Genomic DNA, 24,243 nt, shown 5'->3' with positions numbered 1-24,243 from the left:
GCAGTATGCTGATGTCAACGTTGTGAACAGAGTGCTCCATGGTGGCAGTGGGGTTTTGGTATGGGCAGCCCTAAGCTACAGACAATGAACACAATAGCATTTTAATCGATGGCAATTTGAATGCACAGAGATACCGTGACGAAATCCTGAGGCCCATTATCGTGCCATTCATCCGCAGCCACCACCTCATGTTTCAGCATGATAACGCACGGCCCCATGTCGCAAGGATCTGTACACAATTCCTGGAAGCTGAAAATGTCCCAGTTCTTCCATGGTCTGCATACTCACCAGACATGTCACCCATTGAGCATGTTTGGGATGCTCTGGATCGACGTGAATGACAGTGTAATCCAGTTCCCGTCAATATCCAGCAACTTTGCACAGCCATTGAAGAGGAGTGGGACAACATTCCACAGGCCACAATCAACAGCCTGATCAACTCTATACGAATGAAATGTGTCGTGCTGCATGGGACAAATGGTAGTCACACCAGATACTGACTGGTTTTCTGATCCACGTCCTACCTTTTTTTAAAGGTACATTATATATACAAAAGTATGTGGACACCTCTTCAAATTAGTGGATTCGGCTATTTCAGCCACACCCGTTGCTGACAGGTGGGATTGTTTTTCATGGTTCGGGCTAGGCCCCTTAGTCCCAGTGAAGGGAAATCTTAACGCTACAGCATACAATGACATTCTAAACGATTCTGTGCTTCCAACTTTGTGGCAACATTTTGGGGAAGGCCCTTTCCTGTTTCAGCATGACAATGCCCCGGTGCACAAAGCAAGGTCTATACAGAAACCGTTTGTCGAGATCGGTGTGGAAGAACTTGACTGGCCTGCACAGAGCCCTGACCTCAACCCCATCGAACACCTTGGGAGGAATTGGAACGCCGACTGCAAGCCAGGCCTAATCGCTCAACATCAGTGCCCGACCTCACTAATGCTCGTGGTTGAATGGAAGCAAGTCCCCGCAGCAATGTCCCAACATCTAGTGGAAAGTCTTCACAGAAGAGTGGAGGCTGTTATAGCAGCAAAGGGGGGTCCAACTCCATTTGAATGCCCATGATTTTGGAATGAGATGTTCGACAAGCAGGTGTCCACATACTTTTGGTCATGTATTGTATCTGTGACCAAAATATGCATATTTGTATTCCCAGTCATGTGAAATCCATAGATGAGGGCCTAATGAATTTATTTCAATTGACTTATTTCCCTATATCAACTGTAACTCAGTATGATGCGTTTATATTTTTGTTCAGTATATACAGTGGTGTGAAAAAGTGTTCGCCCCCTTCCTGATTTCTTTTTTGTTTGTCACACTTAAACGTTTCAGATCATCAAACAAATGTAAATATTAGTCAAAGATAACACAAGTAAACACAAAATGCAGTTTTGAAATGAAGGTTGTTATTATTAAGGGAAAACAAAATCCAAACCCACATGGCCCTGTGTGAAAAAGTGATTGCCCCCTACAACCTAATAACTGGTTGGGCCACCCTTAGCAGCAACAACTGCAATCAAGCGTTTGCGATAACTTGCAATGAGTCTTTTACAGCGCTGTGGAGGAATTTTGGCCCACTCATCTTTGCAGAATTGTTGTAATTCAGCCACATTGGAGGATTTGAGCATGAACTGCCTTTTCAAGGTCATGCCACAGCATCTCAATAGGATTCAGGTCAGGACTTTGACTAGGCCACTCCAAAGTCTTCATTCAGCCATTCAGAGGTGGACTTGCTGGTGTGTTTTGGATCATTGTCCTGCTGCAGAACCCAAGTTCGCTTCAGCTTGAGGTCACGAACAGATGGCCGGACATTCTCCTTCAGGATTTTTTGGTAGACAGCAGAATTCATGGTTCCATTTATCACAGCAAGTCTTCGAGGTCCTGAAGCAGCAAAACAGGCCCAGACCATCACACTACCACCACCATATTTTACTGTTGGTATGATGTTCTTTTTCTGAAATGCGGTGTTACTTTTACGCCAGATGTAATGGGACACACACCTTCCAAAAAGTTCAACTTATGTCTCGTCAGTCCACAGAGTATTTTCCCAAAGGTCTTGGGGATCATCAAGATGTTTTCTGGCAAGAATGAGACGAGCCTTAATGTTCTTTTTGCTCAGCAGTGGTTTTCGTCTCTTTCTTATGGTGGAGTCATGAACACTGACCTTAAGTGAGGCAAGAGAGGCCTGCAGCTCTTTGGATGTTGTTGTGTGGTCTTTTGTGACCTCTTGGATGAGTCGTCGCTGCGCTCTTGGGGTAATTTTGGTCGGCCGGCCACTCCTGGGAAGGTTCACCACTGTTCCATGTTTTCGCCATTTGTGGATAATGGCTCTCACTGTGGTTCGCTGGAGTCCCAAAACTTTAGAAATGGCTTTATAACCTTTTCCAGACTGATGGATCTCAATTACTTTCTTTCTCATTTGTTCCTGAATTTCTTTGGATCTCAGCATGATGTCTAGCTTTTGAGGATCTTTTGGTCTACTTCACTTTGTCAGGCAGGTCCTATTTAAGTGATTCCTTGATTGAGAACAGGTGTGGCAGTAATCAGGCCTGGGTGTGGCTAGAGGAATTGAACTCAGGTGTGATAAACCACAGTTGGGTTGTGTTATAACAGGGGGGGCAAACACTTTTTCACACAGGGCCATGTAGGTTTGGATTTTGTTTTCCCTTAATAATAACAACCTTCATTTCAAAACTGCATTTTGTGTTTACTTGTGTTATCTTTGACTAATATTTAAATTTGTTTGATGATCTGAAACATTTAAGTGTGACAAACATGCAAACAAATAACAAATCAGGAAGGGGCCAAACAATTTTTCACACCACTGTGTGTGTGTGTGTGTATATATATATATATATATATATATATATATATAGATAGATATATATATATATATATATATATATATATATACACATACATACATATATACACACACACACACATACATACATATATACACACACACACACACACACACATATACACACACATACACACATATACACACACATACATATATACACACACTGAAAACGTTTTTCCATAGGCGGTGCGGGAAAAAACTTTGGCGGCCCACCCAAGCCTTTTCTATGCATAAAATAAACTGCATAAAATAGGCCATGTCTACCATTGTCAGTGATTATAGATTTAATCAAGATAGTAAGAAAACTCTGAATCTAAGAGATTTGACTAAGAAGAGATGGTTTGGGATTAATTGTACCGCAGAGTGAAGTAATAGCAGCCAACAAGTGCTCAGCATATGTGGGAACTCCTTCAAGACTGTTGGAAAAGCATTCCTCATGAAGATGGTTGAGAGAATACCAAGAGTGTGCAAAGCTGTCATCAAGGCAAAGGGTGGCTACTTTGAAGAATCTCAAATATAAAATATATTTTGATTTGATTAACACTTTGTTGGTTACTACATGATTCCATATGTGTTATTTCATAGTTTTGATGTCTTCACTATTATTCTACAATGTAGAAAATAGTCTAAATAAAGAAAAACCCTGGAATGAGTAGGTGTGTCCAAACTTTTGACTGGTACTGTACAGTTGAAGTCGGAAGTTTACATACACCTTAGCCAAATACATTTAAACTCAGTTTTTCATAATTCCTGACATTTAATCCTAGTAAAAATTCCCTGTTTTAGGTCAGTTAGGATCACCACTTTATTTTAAGAGTGTGAATTGACAGAATAATAGTAGAGAGTGATTTATTTCAGCTTTTATTTATTTCATCACATTCCCAGTGGGTCAGAAGTTTACATATACTCAATTAGTATTTGGTAGCATTGGCTTTAAATTGTTTAACTTGGGTCAAACGTTTCGGGTAGCCTTCCACAAGCTTCCCACAATAGGTTGGGTGAATTTTGGCCCATTCCTCCTGACAGAGCTGGTGTAACTGAGTCAGGTTTGTAGGCCTCCTTGCTCGCACACGCTTTTTCAGTTCTGCCCACACATTTTCTATAGGCTTGAGGTCAGGGCTTTGTGAAGGCCACTCCAATACCTTGACTTTGCTGTCCTTAAGCCATTTTGCCACAACTTTGGAAGTATGCTTGGGGTCATTGTCCATTTGGAAGACCCATTTGCGACCAAGCTTTAACTTCCTGACTGATGTCTTGAGATGTTGCTTCATAATTTTCCTTCCTCATGATGCCATCTATTTTGTGAAGTGGACCAGTCCCTCCTGCAGCAAAGCACCCCCACAGCATGATGCTGCCACCCCCGTGCTTAACGGTTGGGACGGTGTTCTTCGGCTTGCAAGCATCACCCTTTTTCCTCCAAACATAACGATGGTCATTATGGCCAAACAGTTATATTTTTGTTTAATCAGACCAGAGGACATTTCTCCAAAAAGTATGATCTTTGTCCCCATGTGCAGTTGCAAACCGTAGTCTGGCTTTTTTATGGCGGTTTTGGAGCAGTGGCTTCTTCCTTGCTGAGCGGCCTTTCAGGTTATGTCGATATAGGACACGTTTTACTGTGGATATTGATACTTTTGTACCGGTTTCCTCCAGCATCTTCACAAGGTCCTTTGCTGTTGTTCTGGGATTGATTTGCACTTTTCGCATCAAAGTACATTCATCTCTAGGAGACAGAACGCGTCTCCTTCCTGAGCGGTATGACGGCTGTGTGGTCCCATGGTGTTTATACTTGCATACTATTGTTTGCACAGATGAACGTGGTACCTTCAGGCATTTGGAAATTGCTCCCAAGGATGAACCAGACTTGTGGAGGTCTACAAATGTTTTTCTGAGGTCTTGGCTGATTTCTTTTGATTTTCCCATGATGTCAAGCAAAGAGGCACTGAGTTTGAAGGTAGGCCTTGAAATACATCCACAGGTAAACCTCCAATTGACTCAAATGATGTCAATTAGCCTATCAGAAGCTTCTAAAGCCATGAAATCATTTTCTGGAATTTTCCAAGCTGTTTAAAGGCACAGTCAACTTAGTGTATGTAAGCTTCTGACCCACTGGAATTGTGATACAGTGAATTATAAGTGAAATAATCTGTCTGTAAACAATTGTTGGAAAAAATTACCTGTGTCATGCACAAAGTAGATGTCCTAACCGACTTGCCAAAACTATAGTTTGTTAACAAGAAATTTGTGGAGTGGTTGAAAAACGAGTTTTAATTACTCCAACCTAAGTGTATGTAAACTTCCGACTTCAACTGTATATCTGCCTAACAACTGGGCTATACACCAGCAAACACAACACTGAATTTAGTAAGAATAATTACTGTAAGTCGCTCTGGATAAGAGCGTCTGCTAAATAAATAAATAAAAAATAAAATAAAAATTAAAAAGTCAGACTAAGCAAAGCACATTTTCCAGTGTGAGTGACTGACAAGTGAGAAAACCCAAAATGGTGACATATTTCAAAATCAATCAAATGTTATTTCACATGCGCCGAATAAAATGAAATGAAATGCTTACTTATGAGTTCTTTCCCAACAATGCAGAGTTAAAAAGTAAGAAACATTTGCTAAATAAAAAAAAGAAATAGTAACACAAAATAACAATAACAAGGCTATACAAGGAGTACCGGTACTGAGTCAATGTGCAGGGGTAAGAAGTATACTGAACAAAAATATAAAAACGCAACATGCAACAATTTCTAAGATTTTACTAAGTTACAGTTCATAGAAGGATATCAGACAATTTAAATAAATTCATCAGGCCCTAATCTATGGATTTCACATGACTGGGCAGGGGCGCAGCCATGGGTGGGCCTTGGAAGGGCATAGGCCCACCCACTTGGGAACCAGGTCTACCCAGTGGGGAGCCAGGCCCAGCCAATCAGAATACGTTTTTCCCCACAAAAGGGCTTTATTACAGACAGAAATACTCCTCAGCAGCCCCCTCCCCCTCCTCAGACAATCCCACAGGTTCTGGTCCTGGGCTAGATTGGTTACACGTGGTCTGCGGTTGTGAGGCCAGTTGGATGTACTGCTTATGGTAGAGAAATGAACATTAAACTCTCTGGCAACAACTCTGGTGGACATGCCAATTGCATGCTCCCTCAACTTGAGACATCTGTGGCATTGTGTTGTGTGACAAAACTGCACATTTTAGAGTGGCCTTTTATTGTCCACAGCACAAGGTGCACCTGTGTAATGATCAAGCAGTTGAATCAGCTTCTTGATATGTCACACTTGTCAGGTGGATGGATTATCTTGGCAAAGGAGAAATGCTCACTAACAGGGATATAAACAAATTTGTGCACAAAATTAGAGAAATAAGCTTTTTGTGTGTATGGAAAATGTCTGGGACCTTTTATTTCAGCTCATGAAAAATGGGACCAACACTTTACATGTTGCATTAATATTTTTGTTCAGTATAGTTGGGGTAATTTATGTAATATGTACATGTAGTTAGGGGTAAAAGTGACTAGGATAGATAATAAACAGAGTAGCAGCAGCGTATGTGAAGAGTGTGAAAGAGTGTCTGTGTGTGTGTGTGTGTTTGGTGTCAATATGCATGTGTGTGTTTTGTGAGTGTGAGTGTGTGTTGGAGTGTCAGTGTAGTATGTGGGTAGAGTCCAGTGAGTGTGCATAGAGCCAGTGCAGGAGAGTCCATGCATACAGAAGTGGGTCAATGCAACTAGTCCTGTACAGCTTGCCGTGCGGTAGCAGAGATTGTGACTTGGGTGGCTGGAGTCTGACAATTTTTAAGGCCTTCTTCTGACACCGCCTGGTATGGAGTTCCTGGATGTCAGGGAGCTCAGCCCCAGTGATGTACTGGGCTGTACGCAATACCCTCTGTATATGTAGCGCCTTAAGGTCGGATGCCAGGCAGTTGCCATACCAAGCGGTGATGCAGCCAGTCAAGATTCTCTCAATGGTGCAGCTGTAGAACATCTGAGGGCCATTGTCAAATCTTTTCATCTTTCCAGTCACCTTGTTGGGTAGAGAATAACAGTTTCCTATCCAAATCAGTCAAACATCCGCTTTGTTGAGAAGAATGTTTTCAATTTAAAAAAGCCATTTAGGGCTAACTATGCAGCTAACGTTAGCTAGATAAATCATGCCTCAACTCAAAATAAAACATACAAAAACACAAGAATCGGAGTGTTAAATACAAAATCAGTTAATAAGAACTGAATTTGGGCAGCTATTTGGTTCTGTCCAGCTGCACTGGTTTGAGAAGGGAAGCCCACATTGAGCAAAGCTTCCTCTCAGCTTTTCCTGGCTGGATAGCTGACTCCAGTCCACTGAACAGGGGGACTAGGGTCACGGACGGTCACCCCTCTACGTCATGAGAGCCTGCAGTAAACCATTGGTGATCGTGGAAAGCCCCATGTCCTGTCCCATGCTTGTACCCATTGACAAACAAATCATAAGACACAAATCTGGGCAGAACCCATGGGACTAGGACTGGGCAAAACAAACAACGTTTTCTGTCAGAGCACATGGACTGCTCTAGCGTCAACGAGGCCACACAAGCATATACACGTACGCAAGCACACACACGCTTGTTACAGTGCGTGTAACTCATACATACATGCATGTCTGTGGGTATGTGCGTGTGGGTCAGAGATGATGTAATGAGCATGGTCCCCGGCGGAGGGATCGTATGAGATGTTTTGTTTGGTTCACAGGGGTCTCGGACAATGTTTTGTCACTAAACAGTCAGGGAGTCACGGAAGGGTTTACATAACTACTGTCCTGTGTTGACGCTACTGAGAGATGTATAATTAAAGAAACGAGGTGAGGATTTGCAGAGAAGCCTGTCAACATGCTCACAGGCCATCGCAGTTCACAGCCATCCCATTAGTGACTGTGCAGGATGTGTGTGTGTGTCATAGAGAGAGTTATTTGTTTCTGTGGTGGAAGCTGAATATTCATTTTTCATTTAATTCTGCATGTTCGAAACCACTGTGTTAGTCTGTATGAATATATATACAGTACGAGTCAAAAGTTTGGACACACCTACTCATTCCAGGGTTTTTCTTTATTTTTTACTATTTTCTACATTGTAGAATAATAGTGAAGACATCAAAACTATGAAATAGCACATATGGAATCATGTAGTAACCAAAAAAGTGTTAAACAAATCAAAATATTGTAGATTCTTCAAATAGACACCCTTTGCCTTGATGACAGCTTTGCACACTCTTGACATTCTCTCAACCAGCTTCACCTGGAATGCTTTTCCAACAGTCTTGAAGGAGTTCCCACATATGCTGAGCACTTGTTGGCTGCTTTTCCTTCACTCTGCCGTCCGACTCATCCCAAACCATCTCAATTTGGTTGAGGTTGGGGGATTGTGAAGGCCAGGTCATGTGATGCAGCACTCAATCACTCTCCTTCTTGGTAAAATAGCCCTTACACAGCCTGGAAGTGTGTTAGGTCATTGTCCTGTTGAAAAACAAATTATAGTCCCACTAAGCCCAAACCAGATGGGATGACGTATCGGTGCAGAATGCAGTGGTAGCCATGCTGGTTAAGTGTGCCTTGAATTCAAAATAAATCACAGACAGTGTCAACAGCATTTGTTTTTCAACAGGACAATGACCCAACACACCTCCAGGCTGTGTATAGGCTATTTGACCAAGAAGGAGAGTGATGGAGTGCTGCATCAGATCACCCGACCTCAACCCAATTGAGATGGTTTGGGATGAGTTGGACGGCAGAGTGAAGGAAAACCAGCCAACAAGTGCTCAGCATATGTGGGAACTCCTTCAAGACTGTTGGAAAAGCATTCCTCATGAAGGTGGTTGAGGAATGCTTGCAAAGCTGTCATCAAGGAAAAGGGTGGCTTTTTGAAGAATTATATTTTGATTTGTTTAACTGTTTTTTGGTTGCTACATGATTCCATATGTGTTATTTCATAGTTTTGATGTCTTCACTATTATTCTACAATGTAGAAAATAGTCCAAATAAAGAAAAACCCTGGAATAAATAGGTGTCCAAACTTTTGACTGGTACTATATATATATACAGTGGGGGGGGGGGGGGGAAGTATTTAGTCAGCCACCAATTGTGCAAGTTCTCCCACTTAAAAAGATGAGAGAGGCCTGTAATTTTCATCATAGGTACACGTCAACTATGACAGACAAAATGAGGAAAAAAATCCAGAAAATCACATTGTAGGATTTTTTATGAATTTATTTGCAAATTATGATGGAAAATAAGTATTTGGTCAGTAACAAAAGTTTCTCAATACTTTGTTATATACCCTTTGTTGGCAATGACACAGGTCAAACGTTTTCTGTAAGTCTTCACAAGGTTTTCACACACCGTTGCTGGTATTTTGGCCCATTCCTCCATGCAGATCTCCTCTAGAGCAGTGATGTTTCGGGGCTGTCGCTGGGCAACACAGACTTTCAACTCCCTCCAAAGATGTTCTATGGGGTTGAGATCTGGAGACTGGCTAGGCCACTCCAGGACCTTGAAATGCTTCTTACGAAGCCACTCCTTCGTTGCCCGGGCGGTGTGTTTGGGATCATTGTCATGCTGAAAGACCCAGCCACGTTTCATCTTCAATGCCCTTGCTGATGGAAGGAGGTTTTCACTCAAAATCTCACGATACATGGCCCCATTTATTCTTTCCTTTACACGGATCAGTCGTCCTGGTCCCTTTGCAGAAAAACAGCCCCAAAGCATGATGTTTCCACCCCCATGCTTCACAGTAGGTATGGTGTTCTTTAGATGCAACTCAGCATTCTTTGTCCTCCAAACACGACGAGTTGAGTTTTTACCAAAAAGTTCTATTTTGGTTTCATCTGACCATATGACATTCTCCCAATCCTCTTCTGGATCATCCAAATGCACTCTAGCAAACTTCAGACGGGCCTGGACATGTACTGGCTTAAGCAGGGGGACACGTCTGGCACTGCAGGATTTGAGTCCCTGGCGGCGTAGTGTGTTACTGATGGTAGGCTTTGTTACTTTGGTCCCAGCTCTCTGCAGGTCATTCACTAGGTCCCCCCGTGTGGTTCTGGGATTTTTGCTCACCGTTCTTGTGATCATTTTGACCCCACGGGGTGAGATCTTGCGTGGAGCCCCAGATCGAGGGAGATTATCAGTGGTCTTGTATGTCTTCCATTTCCTAATAATTGCTCCCACAGTTGATTTCTTCAAACCAAGCTGCTTACCTATTGCAGATTCAGTCTTCCCAGCCTGGTGCAGGTCTACAATTTTGTTTCTGGTGTCCTTTGACAGCTCTTTGGTCTTGGCCATAGTGGAGTTTGGAGTGTGACTGTTTGAGGTTGTGGACAGGTGTCTTTTATACTGATAACACGTTCAAACAAGTGCCATTAATACAGGTAACGAGTGGAGGACAGAGGAGCCTCTTAAAGAAGAAGTTACAGGTCTGTGAGAGCCAGAAATCTTGCTTGTTTGTAGGTGACCAAATACTTATTTTCCACCATAATTTGCTAATAAATTCATTAAAAATCCTACAATGTGATTTTCTGGAGAAAAAAATTCTCAATTTGTCTGTCATAGTTGACGTGTACCTATGATGAAAATTACAGGCCTCTCTCATCTTTTTAAGTGGGAGAACATGCACAATTGGTGGCTGACTAAATACTTTTTTCCCCCACTGTATATATCTCACACACATACATATAGATAGATAGATACATACATTAGGTACAGCTTAATTATCCCATTGGCTGAAAAAAAAGCAGAAGAGGGGGATTTCTAAACTGTAAGATGTTTTGGAAGGGCAACACTGCCCCCCTGTGTCAAAGATCAAAACTATTCACAGTGCATTTGTGCACTCACCCGCAAGTACGCTCCTCCAAACAAGGCCTGTGTTGTTTGCCAGGTGAGGGATTAAGCCTATTTTTAAAGGTTTAAACTCTAGACTCCACAGTATAGGACTAACATTCCATGTAACACAAGCACACACACTGACCGGTGAGTGGTCATCCTTGTAGGAGATGCATCAGGGCACCAAACAGACTTACCTCATACTGAAACGTTCCGACGAGGAGCAGCTCTGGGAGCATCCTCTCGCCCAGCTCTCGGCTGGCCTCATCGCTTACAAAATGAAGGACCAGCACCTCTTCGTCCAGGAAGAGGCCGTATTTCGCCATGGATAACATGGCCACCCGGAACTTCTCCTGCAGGCTTCGGCTCTTGTCCACCTTGGTGAACATCATGAGGGCATGGTAGTACTGGCTGACCTCATGTCCACTGTCCGCCCTCCTAGCCCTGACTTCTCCCTCCTCCTCCCCATCCCTCGCCACCTCTCCTCCCTCAGGGTGCATCAGCCTGGTGTCCAGGGAAAGGTCTGCATCGTTCCGGTTGGCGTTGTGGCTGGCCTGGGTCTGCTTGATGCGCTTGGTGGTGCTGGAGAAATCATGCCTCTCCGAGCCAAAGAAGTAGAAGGCTACAACGGCCAGCGCTGCTGTGAGGAGGAGGACAAACTGATAGGACCTGAAGGTGCTGACTCTACCCATAGTGTTGACTAGAACCCTCAGGATACCCATGCTGTAACTCCCACAGATGAGTGCAGAAGCCCTGTTATTGTCACAGCTCGTAGAATATGGGGATGAACCCTGAGTTTAACATGCTGGATCCTTCTTGTGCAGTGTTGGTTTCAGAAAGGAGCCATTTGTTTACTAGTCTTGTCCACACCCTGACAAGGTTGAGAAGTCATTTTCCTATAAAAGGAATGAATTACTAAGGTCAGTCTACCCCTTCAGAATGGTTTACCTTAGTTGAAATGTACAAAGTGTCCATTATTGTCACATGAAAGAAATCTGATGTGTAGCTACTGCAAAATAAATACATCCAGAATACAAAGTAGCTGAATCACATTCAATAATTTCATATTTTAAAAATAAAATAAAAAAACAGCAATTCTTGCAACAACAGCAGAAATTGTGTGAAAAGATGGGAGCTTTTCGTGCAATCAATGTTTTCACATGCATGCATTGTTTTGAAATCCCTGCAAATTTGGCCACCATGTTCTCCAGCATGCAATGACCTAGCCCAAGATGTACTCTTAAGGAGCCTAACGTTACCATTACTCCTGAAGGTCCAAGGACCTTACATGTTATTTTCAGAGGCAGACTGGTTCTGGCAGACAAAACAGCCAAATACTCCATCTAAACGTGAATCAATTCTCAATTGCGATACGGTTCTAGAAACATAAATCACTTTACTTTCATATCACATCAACATAATTTCACAAATGCAAAATACACACTCACTGTTTTAACCGGCTTTACCACAGTTGCAGCCGACAGTATTTGCTACTATGAAAGATAAGATCCTTATGCTTCCAAAATCGTACCGCAAGCGATGTGTATTGATGTTCAGACCGAGCTTTGGGACTCTTAACAAAACTCCCCCGTACAGAAGACGCTTTCCTCCAATGACTTATGTGTAATGGAATGGAACTGAGAGTCATGATCAAGGGCGAGCAATGACCATGCATGCAACCGAGTAAAGAACACTAAGAAAAAGCAACAACAAAAAAGATTTTCAAGAAAACAGTACACATTTATTCACTCACCATGTTGGTGTTGGAGAACTCTCGATACAGAGAAAGTTGTGACAGTTGAGTTGGAGCAGGTAGACTGGTAGAAAGGACAGTACAGTCAAATATTTTTATAACTAAACCTCATTGTTCTATCTGTGGTACAGTATTAGCAAGCTAGCTAATACTAGCTCTACTAAAGATTCACATTTGGAAGCAACAGGTTTGTACAGACAAAGTACATGTCACGAACGCGGTGAGGACTGCAAATTATTCCACTGGTTACTATATAGCTTGTCAACTTCAAATAAAAATAAACATTTCCATAGAATTGGTATTCAGACATTAGATCATATGTTTTGTAGCTAGCTTGCCACACTAATCTTAACGCCACTTCCGGTGATGACGTCTAAATCGATCCCTTAGATTGATGCCGCGTTCACACAACTGGGAACTCAGAAATCTCAGACTTCCGACTTTAGTGCATTCAAAACAACTGGGAACTCGGATAAAAACGAGCTCCGAATGGGATAAATCGTTTTGAAAGGTCATCCAACTCGGAATTCCAAGTCGGGAACTCGGGCCTCTTTCTAGAGCTCCGATATTCCGACCTGAAGATCACTGACTTCATGATTTTACCACATATTTTTCAGAGTTCCCAGTTGTTTTGAACGCATCATTCACTTGCTTCTTCCGCTGACTGTTTTACGAAACCTGACAAAACACACAAGGTGATATCTAAGTAAGTAGCTACTATAAGTGAAACAGTATACAATAAGAGTTAATGGTTAATTAGGGAACAATTTCTTTGGAAAAACAGAATTTGCCATACCACCAGTACGTCATCACTGCCACGCCTATCATACGGAGGGCGGGTAGGCCATATGACTGAATCAAGAAGACCTAACTATGTGACAATATATTCTAGCAAATGGCGGTGGGAATTCAATTGTGTGTAGCAACTAGCTAGTGAAAATTATGACATTTTTTTTTATGTTTGCTTGACAGCACAATTCTATTTTAAGTTCTTTAGATGCTAATTTAGCTGGGTTGTTACATCTAGCTTGACCTTTGTGCGTTTCAAATTGACAAACTAGTCGTGGAAAATGACGAACGTTATTCAAGTGACAAATGTCTCTCCGAGCACCACCTCCGAACAGATGAGAACTCTCTTCGGATTTCTTGGAAATATTGAAGAGCTCAAGTTATTTCCACCTGAGTGAGTATTCTGAATATGAAACAATTTAGTTAGCTAGTTAGCAACATAGCTAACTACATTTTCCATAACAAAATTGGCCATAGTCCTGTTTGGGGCCTGTGCGGCTATAGTGAACCTAACCTTAACTAGCATAGCACACTCGCGCCACTGATACAGATTCTACTTGGCTGTTCGCTCGCAATTTAGTTAACGATGGATGAGGGTTACCTAGGTAATTTTCTAGTAAATGCTGCTGCATCAAGTTTAATGGAGACGGATATCTACGAACTCTTGCCCACACTGCCTATATAGAACATTAGCCAACTAAGAGAAACGGCTAGCTAGTAAACTAGCTCAATAATGCTAACTACCGAATAGCAAAGCAGGCCTACAGTGCAGTCAATTGTAGTTGACCCATAGAATTAGAATAATTTATTATAAATTGTTATAATATTAATGTTATTAATTATTATAATATTATTTATTAGTAATTTAATAGGATCTCCTGAGTTGACCAAACGACGCAGAAGCTGTTTTGTATCTTTGAATTACCCTCGCTATGCTATGAAAATAAATGGCTCCATTGAATAACCGTGCAGGGTAAGTTAGTAGGAGTTAGCCTAATTGATGTGTTCTGTGCTTTGCTGTTTTTCACCTGTCGAATTACACCTGGCTGCACTGCAGTTAAGGTAGGAATTAGGAGACATCTTGATCATCCCTCTGAAGCGATCGTGTTAATTAATCTCTCTTCCCAATTGTAGCTTAATTAGAAAAGTGATTATTGAGCATTTATGTTTTCAGGAAAAAACTATACTATTCATTGTTAGGACCATGTTTCTATTACCCTATGTCGAGAATCTGTTTGTATTTCTTGCACAACAAATTTGTATTTTCTTCCAGTGAATCTCCCTTGCCTGTGACTTCACGTGTCTGTTTTGTAAAGTTCCTTGAGTCAGAGTCGGTTGGAGTGTCCCAACATCTGACCAACACCGTCTTCGTGGACAGAGCCCTGATTGTTGTCCCATTCGCAGAAGGTTGGTGATCTTTGGCCTAAATCTAACGTTTTCCAACATACTATATGAACTAACAAAGCTTAACCAAACCTGATGCTACATCCAAAACCATACACACTATTTGGATTGTTGATCAAATTTGTATTTAAAGTAAGATTAAATACACAAGTCTTACCAGAGATTGGAAATATACTAGGGGTAAAAGGGAATACATGTGTAATCTTGCTGTTCTAGTCTAGCATATCTTTTTTTTTTTAAACTTCTCTCTGTCATTTGTGTTGTGGTTTTCATAGTGGACAAGGCATTTGCAGAACCCCTTCCTTGCTGACTGAAAAGGGTCCTCTACAACCATCAGGATTTTAGACAAATAAATGGCAGCTTGACTCACGAGCCCCTTCCCACTGTTGTTCTGCTGTAAAGATTAACTCTCTCTTTCTCTATGTCCAAGGCATTCTTTTCATTATAAGGGTAACCACTCAATGAACCATAGCAATAGCTATCCCACATATCAACAATCTCTAATCTGGATACATAAGAGATTAAAGTAATCAAAGTTTGAAGGTCACAATCAGTAGTGGGTTTGCATCTAATCAACTAAAGGAAGCATGCAAAGGTAAATTAACTGATTGCAGCTATGCATGCTAGAGTAGATTTGTATAGTACTAGGCCTACATCCGTTTAGTTACTTCCAGCTACAGTCCTGGAAGATTCTGAACACCATTTTGGTCATGATTATGATGATTCACATGCTTATCTGTTTTTTTGGCCTTAACCCATCCAATTTGAATAGCTGTGTTTCACAGTCCTTTTATATATGTGCATCTCCTTTCCCACATATACTGCAGGTAAAATAAGACTCTGGTTGTTGTTGCAGTGAAATGCTTTATAATGATCCTCTCCACTTGACTCTGAAAGGGTTCAGTAAGTCAAACGTTTAACGGTGGTTTTTCTTTTTGTTGTTGTGTTTTACAGTTCTTTTTCCTGGTTCAGCCAGCCCTATATACCAGGCCCTGCTGAAAATGCCACCCAACAGTTTTGTCTTCTGCAGCTTATCCTGTTTCTCAAGTGTCCTTTCTGTCATTTCTCTGTAAATATGAAAAGTTGTTTGATTTAAAATTAGCTTAATTTCAGATTGCACACCCATGGATCATCTCATAAGATTTTCCTTTTTATTTAACTATTGTATAAGATTTTCCTTCAGCATTGGGCACCATTGTATTCAACCTTTTGCTGGCATTTTCCCTTATTTATAAGAGCCTACTCTGTACTTATTTTTTTCCTTGTCAGCATTTCTGTTAGTTGCAATTTAAGTTAAACTTTACAACACTGTACCTGGTGAAATACAGTAGCCAGTCAAACATGTTGTAGGCTCTTTGGAAGAAAGAAGCCACCAGCAAAAGCCCAGAAAACAGAATTTGGTGGAGCTTTTTTTATTTCTTAATGTACTGGTAATGGTAAGTGTTTGAGGCAAAAGTAATGAACTGTTCCCTGCTGTTGACGCCAAAATCATGAACTTTGTTTTGTGTATCTTGATGTTTTTGTGTGCTTTGTAGCGAAGCAGCCGACGCGTATCGCTTGTTCATAAAACATCTAATGAAACTTGAGAGCACATCCCACTGGACAACCGGCTGTGCTTGCTTACGTTTGGTTCATGACTTAAAAAACAAGTACAGGTGATACAATCTTGGCAGTGTTGACCACAGTGTGTATTGTGACTTTGTTCTCGTAGTAGTATTCTGAAATCATACTTAACAAGTCAGCGACCAACATTTTCAGACAACACAAAATGGAATGTATGTCTTGCTACATATTGTGGTAAGAGTAGTTAGCCTGAGGTGGTTTGTCTGTGGCTCTGTTTGAGTGTGGTGGCTGTTTGTGGAGACCTGTGCTGATTCTGTGTTTTTCTCCAGGAGTGATTCCTGATGAGTCTAAAGCTCTGTCACTGCTGGCACCAGCGAATGCTGTGGCGGGATGCATGCCTGGAGGGGGCCTTCTCCCCACTCCAAATCATTTGGCGTCGGTAAGTGTTCTGCAAGGAGTGTGTATCTATTGGTGTTGTATTGAGACCTATTAACTGTAACCATGTAAGGCCCCATTTTTTTTTCACAACAAAAAAAGTAGCTGGATGGAAGATTTGTCTGGTTTGTATCCCTTGTTCTGGCAGATGGGAGGCGTTCCTCTTTCAGCTCTCGGAAATCCCAACATGGATCCCATGGTTGCCATGGGCATGTCTGGCAACATGAACCCCCAGGTTGGACATGGCTACTTTCTATACCACTACTCTCTGTACTTTTAAAACGGCTGTAGGTTATAACATTAACAGCATAAGACCTTTTCCGATTTAATGACCTATTGGTCGAATTATCACATTATATATTTATATAGCTTTGCATTTGTGTTCTCTATTTTAGGCCCTCTCTGCTGACTTTCTGAAGCTTATGCAATCCATGGATCCTACTAAGTAAGTATCACTCCCAATTCTAACCAGTCTAAATAATATTATTCTAACAGTTATTATTGAATATGCGGTAAAGTCATCCATATTATTTATTTGTGACTAACTGGGTTTTATGTGGTCCTGTATGGCTACGTTGGTAGAGTATGGCGCTTGCACCGCCAGGGTTGTGGGTTTGATATCCAGGGCCAGCCATATGTAAAACGTGTGCTTTGGATAAAAGCGTCTGCTAAATTTCATTTCTTATTATTTTGACCATTGCAGAATGAATCCAATGGCTGCTGGTATGATGGTTAATCATGGTATGAAGAATGACTCCAACAAGGAGATGGAGGCTGCCATGAAGAGGGTCAGAGAGGCCCAGTCCCTCATCTCTGCAGCTATCGAGCCTGGAAGTGGGTTCTCACTAATTTAGGCCACTTATATTTGCAGTATTACCCTTGTGTTTTGACTGACTCATTCCTGTCTTCTATTGTGCTCTTCCTCGCATCTTCAGGATTTGTCGTTGTAATGTTACCGTTTGTTCTCACAGATTTGTGTTACATTGGAGTTTCCTGAACATTAATTCTTCCTTTGTTTAACTGGTAAATGTCATTGCAGATAAGAAAGACGACAAGCGCAAACATTCCCGCTCCAGCTCTCGGTCTCGGCGGAGGAGGTCCAGGTCTCGCTCTCGTCATAGGTGGGCCGCTGATGAGAAACTGCATATCTTAACTAAATAAGCAATTTTGGGCATGTGCTGAATGTTAGCCCCACTTTACCTGCATATTCATGAGTTGATATTGGCAAACTTGAGTTGTTTAAGTGCATGGATTAGTTGGGACAGCTAACGGTCTAATCTGATTGCAGGCGATCGAAGAGCAGGTCTCGGCGGAGGTCCCACTCGAGGAGCTGGAGGCGGTCGAAGAGCCCCCGCAGAAGGAAGTCCCACTCCAGAGAGAGGGGCAGACGCAGCAAATCCAGGTGTGTCCATCTAGTGTTTTATTCACAGCTGGGATCAGGAAAATGTGGTGCCTTATGTACCTGTATCAGGATTCCTTCAAATCATTGTTTGCCTTTTGTTTTTCCCGCTTGTAGGGATAAGAGGAAAGAGGAGAAATCTAAAAAGCGCTCCAAGACGCCGCCTAAGAGCTACAGCAGTACCAGGAGGTCTCGAAGCATCAGTCGGTGAGTGGTTTAAATACAAGAGGAGTCAGGATAGATTGACCTAAATGCATTGAACCCGCTTCATATTCTAGACATTTCAGGAATCCAAAGACAACCAGTGGAATGTAGGATTAAAGTAACTGTCCAGTGAATATCTCACTTTTAAAAGTTCATTCTGTTAACCCAAATTATGTTGACTCATCCTATACTCGTATTTGTGGCAAAAGCATGAATTGGAGAGAAAAAAGCACTACAAAACCCCACTTCAGACATGTATTTCAAACAGACCGTTTAAAGAAAAGGGTTGCTATTTCCTCAGAGGATTATGTCACCCTCCTGAGGATGAGCTGGCCAATCAGTGGTCTACTCACATGAATATTTGTAATGACCTGTTTACGCCCACACCATTCTAACATAGAAAAGCTGCTTTTTTCTCATTGTAATTCATTGGTTTCCCTCGCATCTCTAATATCTGGTCTTCAACAGGAGACGTAGAAAAAGTCGCAGCACCTCTCGGTCACCAAAGAAGTCCAGGTCCCCAAAGAGGAAACTGTCCAGGTCCCCTTCCCCTAGGAGGTGAGTGTGGTACATAAGATGGTCCTCCTGGTTCAGTGCCACACTGGACTCCACAGTGCAGTAATCTGTAGGTGTACCTGTCTGTATTTAAACAATGGTTCTTGTCCCCCACAGGCACAAGAAGGACAAAAAGAAGGACAAAGAGCGAGAGAAGGACAGGGATCGCGAGAGGAAAGAGGTCAGAGACCGGAGCCGAGACGAAAGAGAACGATCCACCAGTAAGAAGAAGAGCAAAGACCAGGAGAAGGACCGCGACCGCAAATCTGACAGCGAGAAAGGAGATGTCAAGGTGTGCAACCACTGACTTTCCCTCATTAACGAGTCTCATTCTAATCATATCAGTTAAATGTCTATCGTAATTATTTTATTTTTTTTCTCCCTGGACTAGGCTTAAGATGTGTCCGGGGGAAAACCGACGCTGAATGTTGTCATGTCCTAACTGACCTGTTTCATTTGCCATTTATTCCTTTATTGCTCAGAGCTCTTTGCTCTTGCAGGTGACCAGGGATTATGATGAGGAGGAGCAGGGCTATGACAGCGGAAAAGAGGTAGAGGAGAGGAAGAGCGACTCTGATTCAGCGTCATCCCCTAAACCCCGGGAGGAGTCTGAAGAGAAGCCTGCAGAAGAGAGCGGCAACAGGTCCAAACAGAACGGAGATGACTGCCATGATGAGGACGACATGGAGATGAGCGACTGAGTGCGCTCAGAGAGACCCAGCCAGATGACCTCATAGATCACTCAAAACCTTAAATTAATACGTGCGGGTGTCTGCTGGTTTGTAGTCACATGTTAGAGACCAGTTCTCAAGACCGGTTAGGGAAAATCTTGTTCTGTTTGGAATAGCCAGTTTATTTCTGTCATGGACATGACCAGTGAGCATGTGTAGGAAGTTTGGCCCAAATGAGTACCTTTTGTAAAAGATGACATCGTTTTAAAAATGTCACATTGCTGTACTTTTTTAAGTTGAAGGGCCTGTTGAATGTGAGGGATTTTGAAAGCGGTTTCTATTTTTGTCCTCAAAGATTTTACTCATCTTGAACGTAGAGGAACTGTTTTCTCCTAAATGACTCACTGAATTGGTGTAAATTTAAACATTTTACAGGAAAGGGTTTGGTCCCCCGCTTACTCACTGTTAATCATATTTAGCCTGGTACCATTCTGTTTTTGGTGCAGTGCAGCTTTCTATTCTTTCTGTTGGAATCCTGATAAATTGACTTGATAAGTACTTAATACTGTTGTGACTAGTCATACCCTCTCACCCCTGTGACAATATACGGTAGATCAAAATGAGTGTTTGGATTATTATGAATACCCTGTACTGTCTGCAACATGTTTTACAAGGATCTAATAAAACTAGGTCTAAATGGCTATGGTGGGATATGTTCAATAGCCAGTTTTGAAATGCATGATAAACAAATGGTACACAAGTTCATTTAGATATGTGGACTTTTTTATTTTGGGGCTTTTATTTTTTAATATGAAAATAGTGTGGCAGGCTTTTACAAGGTCTATTGCTGTACAACGGACATGAAAAATGCATAAGTGTATACATTAGGGCCTGGCAGCTAAAGCCATGGTCAGGAGAAGTAAAAACATTCAGCACACAACAAAAAGTGACAAAAGCACACTTCCATTTGCAGCACTAACCAGTAGTACATGGAAGCTTGATGGAAAGGTTTATAATAAACACTGGCTACGTCAATAGGCCACCGATCAATGTAGGTAGAAAAATGAGTCAGAGTACAAAGCATTCTGCCATGTCTATTGCTGCTGTATTGATCACCCTCCAGCTCAGCGAACCCTGTTAGACGCAGAACCACATGAGCACCACTTCAGAGAAGTCCTATTTCATTCCTGAAGCAAGGCATAGTTGAGCTTATTGTTGGATTTGACCTTTTCCTCAAAACTAAAGAGCAACATTCTGCAATGTTCAGAAGCAAACAGGACTCGACTGAAACTGTTCTTGAAACAAATTAACACGACTGAAATCCTAACTGAGTCTGTATAATCTGAAGACTGCAACTGCCGAATAGTCCAGTCCTTGGACACAGTAAAACTCAAGGATGTAAGATCTCAGTGCTTTGTACACTTGGCTCACACATAGGTCTGCAGGGAACATGTCAACAAAGACTTGACTTAAGGATTTGGAGACTTTCACCAGCACAATATTCTATGTACAAAAATATCCATTGCCACCACGATACAAACCAATGACCTCTTGGGTGAACTCACATCAACTAACCTTTGCATAAAACTTCTGAAACTCTTCCTGTCATAGACCTCTACTCCCATATTAACACAAAGAAGAAGAAAAAATTAAAATAGGTATTTACACCTTGCGCAGGGAAAGGCCTGGTTTTTCTTACCTGTAAAAAGTTAATTTACATTGTACTTCACTTCGTACCTAAACATCTACAGATAACTTGTACTCTGAAAAAATGTACACCACCTGGTTCATTTCCATCAACTGAATTGTACAGTTTGTTACATAGTTTACAAAGGTAGAATATGAAAACAAGGCTTGTAATAACTTCATGCCACGCTTCCTGCCAGTCAAATAGGATAAGACAACTCTGATCTAGTACAACTAAAATTCCTAGCATTTCTATCATTGCTTCCAGGTGGATGTGTTTCAGATGCAGTACCAAAGGGTTGAGTATCGACTGGTGCAGTAGGTCCGCCCCTCTGCTGCCCAGGCCAACTCAGCCCAGTACGGACTGGCTGTAGTGCATCTAAACAGTGCCCAAAGTTCAGTGAAGCTACTCCAAACAAAGCTCTGGATAGTAGCTACTTGTTGTTTACAGTGGAACAGTATTTATTCTTCTCCACATACGTCCCACACAGTGAATTCAGTGCTTTACTACAGGTCAGTTAATCATAATCCCTTTATAAACATTACATACACAACATATTTCACTTACATTTAAAACCTCACCTACAATTTCCTTTTCTTCTCCTATGACAATTTGATGAAATATCAATGTCCTTTCATAGGTGACCACTTTCCGGTGTCAGCCGAAGGGGTTAAAGGTCAGGGAAGCGGCTGGGGTCCTCTTTGTACTCATTGGGAATGGTGAAGATGGACTGCTCAAACTCGTCGTAGCGGAACTCTTGAAAAGTCACCGTGGCCGTGATGGTTGGAAAGACAGGGATATCTGTGTGGGGAAACGAAAAAGAGAAACATGTTATAACATCATCATCAGGAAATAAATCTGGTCAGACAGTCAGTATACGTCCAACTGGATCTCTTTTACTGTACAATACATTTCCCTCTGACTAAGCAGTATACAATAGTACTTACCCAGCTTGACAGGGAAACCAGGAGGGAGTTTCATTTGAACAAACTCTCTGAGTTTATTAAAGTGCTTGAAGGGTGCTATCACCTCCAGAACGTTTAATAACCTGAAAATAAAGAAGAAATATCAGTCTTTCATTCTCACTCAATGAAGAATGCATGTCATGCATCACTTCATGCCAGAGAGTACTGCAGGCTACAGTCACTGGTACATTAAATTAGTGATGGGGGTAATAATAAGAAAACGAGGCCTCTGCACACCACATAAAAAGGAGGCTATCATGCACTTTGTGTCAATCAACCTATTTAGCCCAGAATAAGCTAAAACTAGGTTAACTTCATGTGAGCTTAATCTCAGATATCAATACTTCATTAATTATTTTTATGAAATGTTATTATAATTAGTAAGTTATCCCGTTTGGCAACTACTGCTGTCTGGCTAGACTTCAAGGTCGTCTGGGGGTGATCGAAGAGGAGACTTACGATTCAATGCCCAGCGGGAAGTCTTGACTCATGGCTACGGTCGCTTTGAAGTTCTTCTTGCTCTCTTTGCATACCAGCTCTCTTCCTAGATGAGGCGCTCTGAAGGAGAAAAAGAGGGAGAATGTCTGTCAGAAAAGGAGGTAAACACTTTTGAAAGAAAAGGAAGAAAGTCTTACTGTGTTCCTGAAAGTGAAATGACTGATGGGAGTGTATAGAAGCTCTGCACTTCAGTGACATCTAGAAAAACGTTTTTGTCCACACAATTTTGAAAATGTGTGTTAAAAATGGTATGGGTATAATGGCATGGCATTTGGGTCATTTGGGCAACAATTTTATAATTTGTCTTACAATAGAATACCCATTTTATGTGAGGAACCTGACTGCTAGGTGATTGAAGGGGGAAACAGAAGCCTGTTGCTACTGAAACGGTCAACACTAGCTTCTATACGCACAGTCATAAATTGTAGAAATGGGCAGAGTTTATCTTCTTAAAATATTATTTGAAATCTAACCCTAATCTTAACCACACTGCTAACCTTATGCCTAACCCTAACCTTAAATTAAGACCAACAATTAAACATTTTTTGCCAATTTTGACTTTGTGGCTGTGGAAGCTAGTGGAAACTAATGAAACCCCATCAAGCCAATGGAACAAGACAGCTGAACTTGACAGTTCAAGGGTCAGGTTTCTCCAACAGAAAGTGGAACAGCTCTCCACAGCTTTAACTGATGAAGTAAGAGGATTGGCTTTAAATAGAACTATCCACCCACTCTCCCTGTCGTAACTGTGCATAAGTGATCCATCTGTCTGTCCTTCATTTAACCCTGTATGTAGACATGTGAGACTAACAATGAGTAAGAGTGCGTGTGAAAGAAAACTTGTGAAGTGTGGTGAGAAGTAAAAAAGTAATGGTCATGCATACTTTCCGTTCTCTGCGTTGATGTATTCCTCCCAGGAGATAGTGTTGGGTGAAGGGGCAGTTAGTGACTGTCGCCTCACAGGCTAAAGAGAAGGAAACCCAAATCATTGGCAAGGACAGACACCTGACAACACAAAGCTACACAGAACAAAGTCAAGATAAAAAAGTCCTACATAACAAACTGACTTCAAAGAACACAAACCAAAACACGGTCAGACAAAACAAACTGTACACTAAACGTTTTTTAAATAATTTTTTATGCTCTTCTGAAAAACGCTTCATTTTTTGCTAAGTTGTTTGTAAGATTTCGCCTGTATCCACCTGAAATAAATTAGATGTAGGCTGCTGAGGACATGGGAGTGACAATCGTTGAGGTTGGAGCATAATCGATCATAGGGGGGATTGTGGGGACCAACCCAGACGACCAAGATCGACGACGACCAATTTCCTATGAGGAGCATATCTATGCTTACAATCATATCATGAGTAACCAGCTTAATTACTGACACCACAGGAGGTTGGTGGCACTTTAACTGGGGAGAACGGGCTCGTGGTACTGACTGGAGCGGAATAGGTGGAACGGTATCAAATACATCAAACACATGGTTTCCAGGTGTTTTATGCCATTCCATTAACGCCGTTCCGGCCATTATTATGAGCCGTTCCCCTTCAGCAGCCTCCTGTGACTCATAATTAACTTAACATGGT

At 41.7% G+C, this 24,243-nt stretch overlaps 3 protein-coding genes across 3 annotated transcripts in view; 1 reads left to right on the top strand and 2 right to left on the bottom strand.

Moving 5' to 3' along the window:
- LOC311137441 (xyloside xylosyltransferase 1-like) overlaps positions 1-12,840 on the bottom strand; it is a 96,369-nt gene extending 83,529 nt beyond the window's left edge. The window contains exons 1-2 of the mRNA XM_084171939.1: positions 12,485-12,840; positions 10,929-11,627 (exon numbers count right to left, since the gene is read on the bottom strand). Coding sequence (XP_084028065.1) covers positions 10,929-11,453 — 525 coding nt within the window. The 5' untranslated portion in view covers positions 11,454-11,627; positions 12,485-12,840. The remainder of the gene's footprint in view (positions 1-10,928; positions 11,628-12,484) is intronic.
- Positions 12,841-12,877: 37 nt separating this feature from the next.
- On the top strand, positions 12,878-20,205 carry LOC311137440 (uncharacterized protein). Its single transcript, XM_084171938.1, has 12 exons — positions 12,878-13,667; positions 14,547-14,680; positions 16,570-16,679; positions 16,824-16,910; positions 17,071-17,120; positions 17,379-17,509; positions 17,715-17,796; positions 17,964-18,077; positions 18,192-18,281; positions 18,747-18,836; positions 18,951-19,125; positions 19,316-20,205. Exons 1-12 carry the CDS (start codon positions 13,555-13,557, stop codon positions 19,532-19,534), a joined length of 1,395 nt encoding a protein of 464 aa, XP_084028064.1. The 5' UTR covers positions 12,878-13,554; the 3' UTR covers positions 19,535-20,205.
- Positions 20,206-20,267: 62 nt separating this feature from the next.
- The window catches only part of ankrd13c (ankyrin repeat domain 13C), a 57,527-nt gene continuing 53,551 nt past the window's right edge, over positions 20,268-24,243 (bottom strand). The window contains exons 10-13 of the mRNA XM_084171936.1: positions 23,539-23,618; positions 22,616-22,714; positions 22,139-22,239; positions 20,268-21,992 (exon numbers count right to left, since the gene is read on the bottom strand). Of these exons, the coding sequence (XP_084028062.1) occupies positions 21,862-21,992; positions 22,139-22,239; positions 22,616-22,714; positions 23,539-23,618 (411 nt within the window). The 3' untranslated portion in view covers positions 20,268-21,861. The remainder of the gene's footprint in view (positions 21,993-22,138; positions 22,240-22,615; positions 22,715-23,538; positions 23,619-24,243) is intronic.

This window comes from Coregonus lavaretus (assembly GCF_964263955.1).
Source record: "Coregonus lavaretus genome assembly, chromosome: 11".
NCBI classification, from domain to species: Eukaryota; Metazoa; Chordata; class Actinopteri; order Salmoniformes; family Salmonidae; genus Coregonus; species Coregonus lavaretus.
This window is presented reverse-complemented; position numbering and strand designations above follow the sequence as displayed.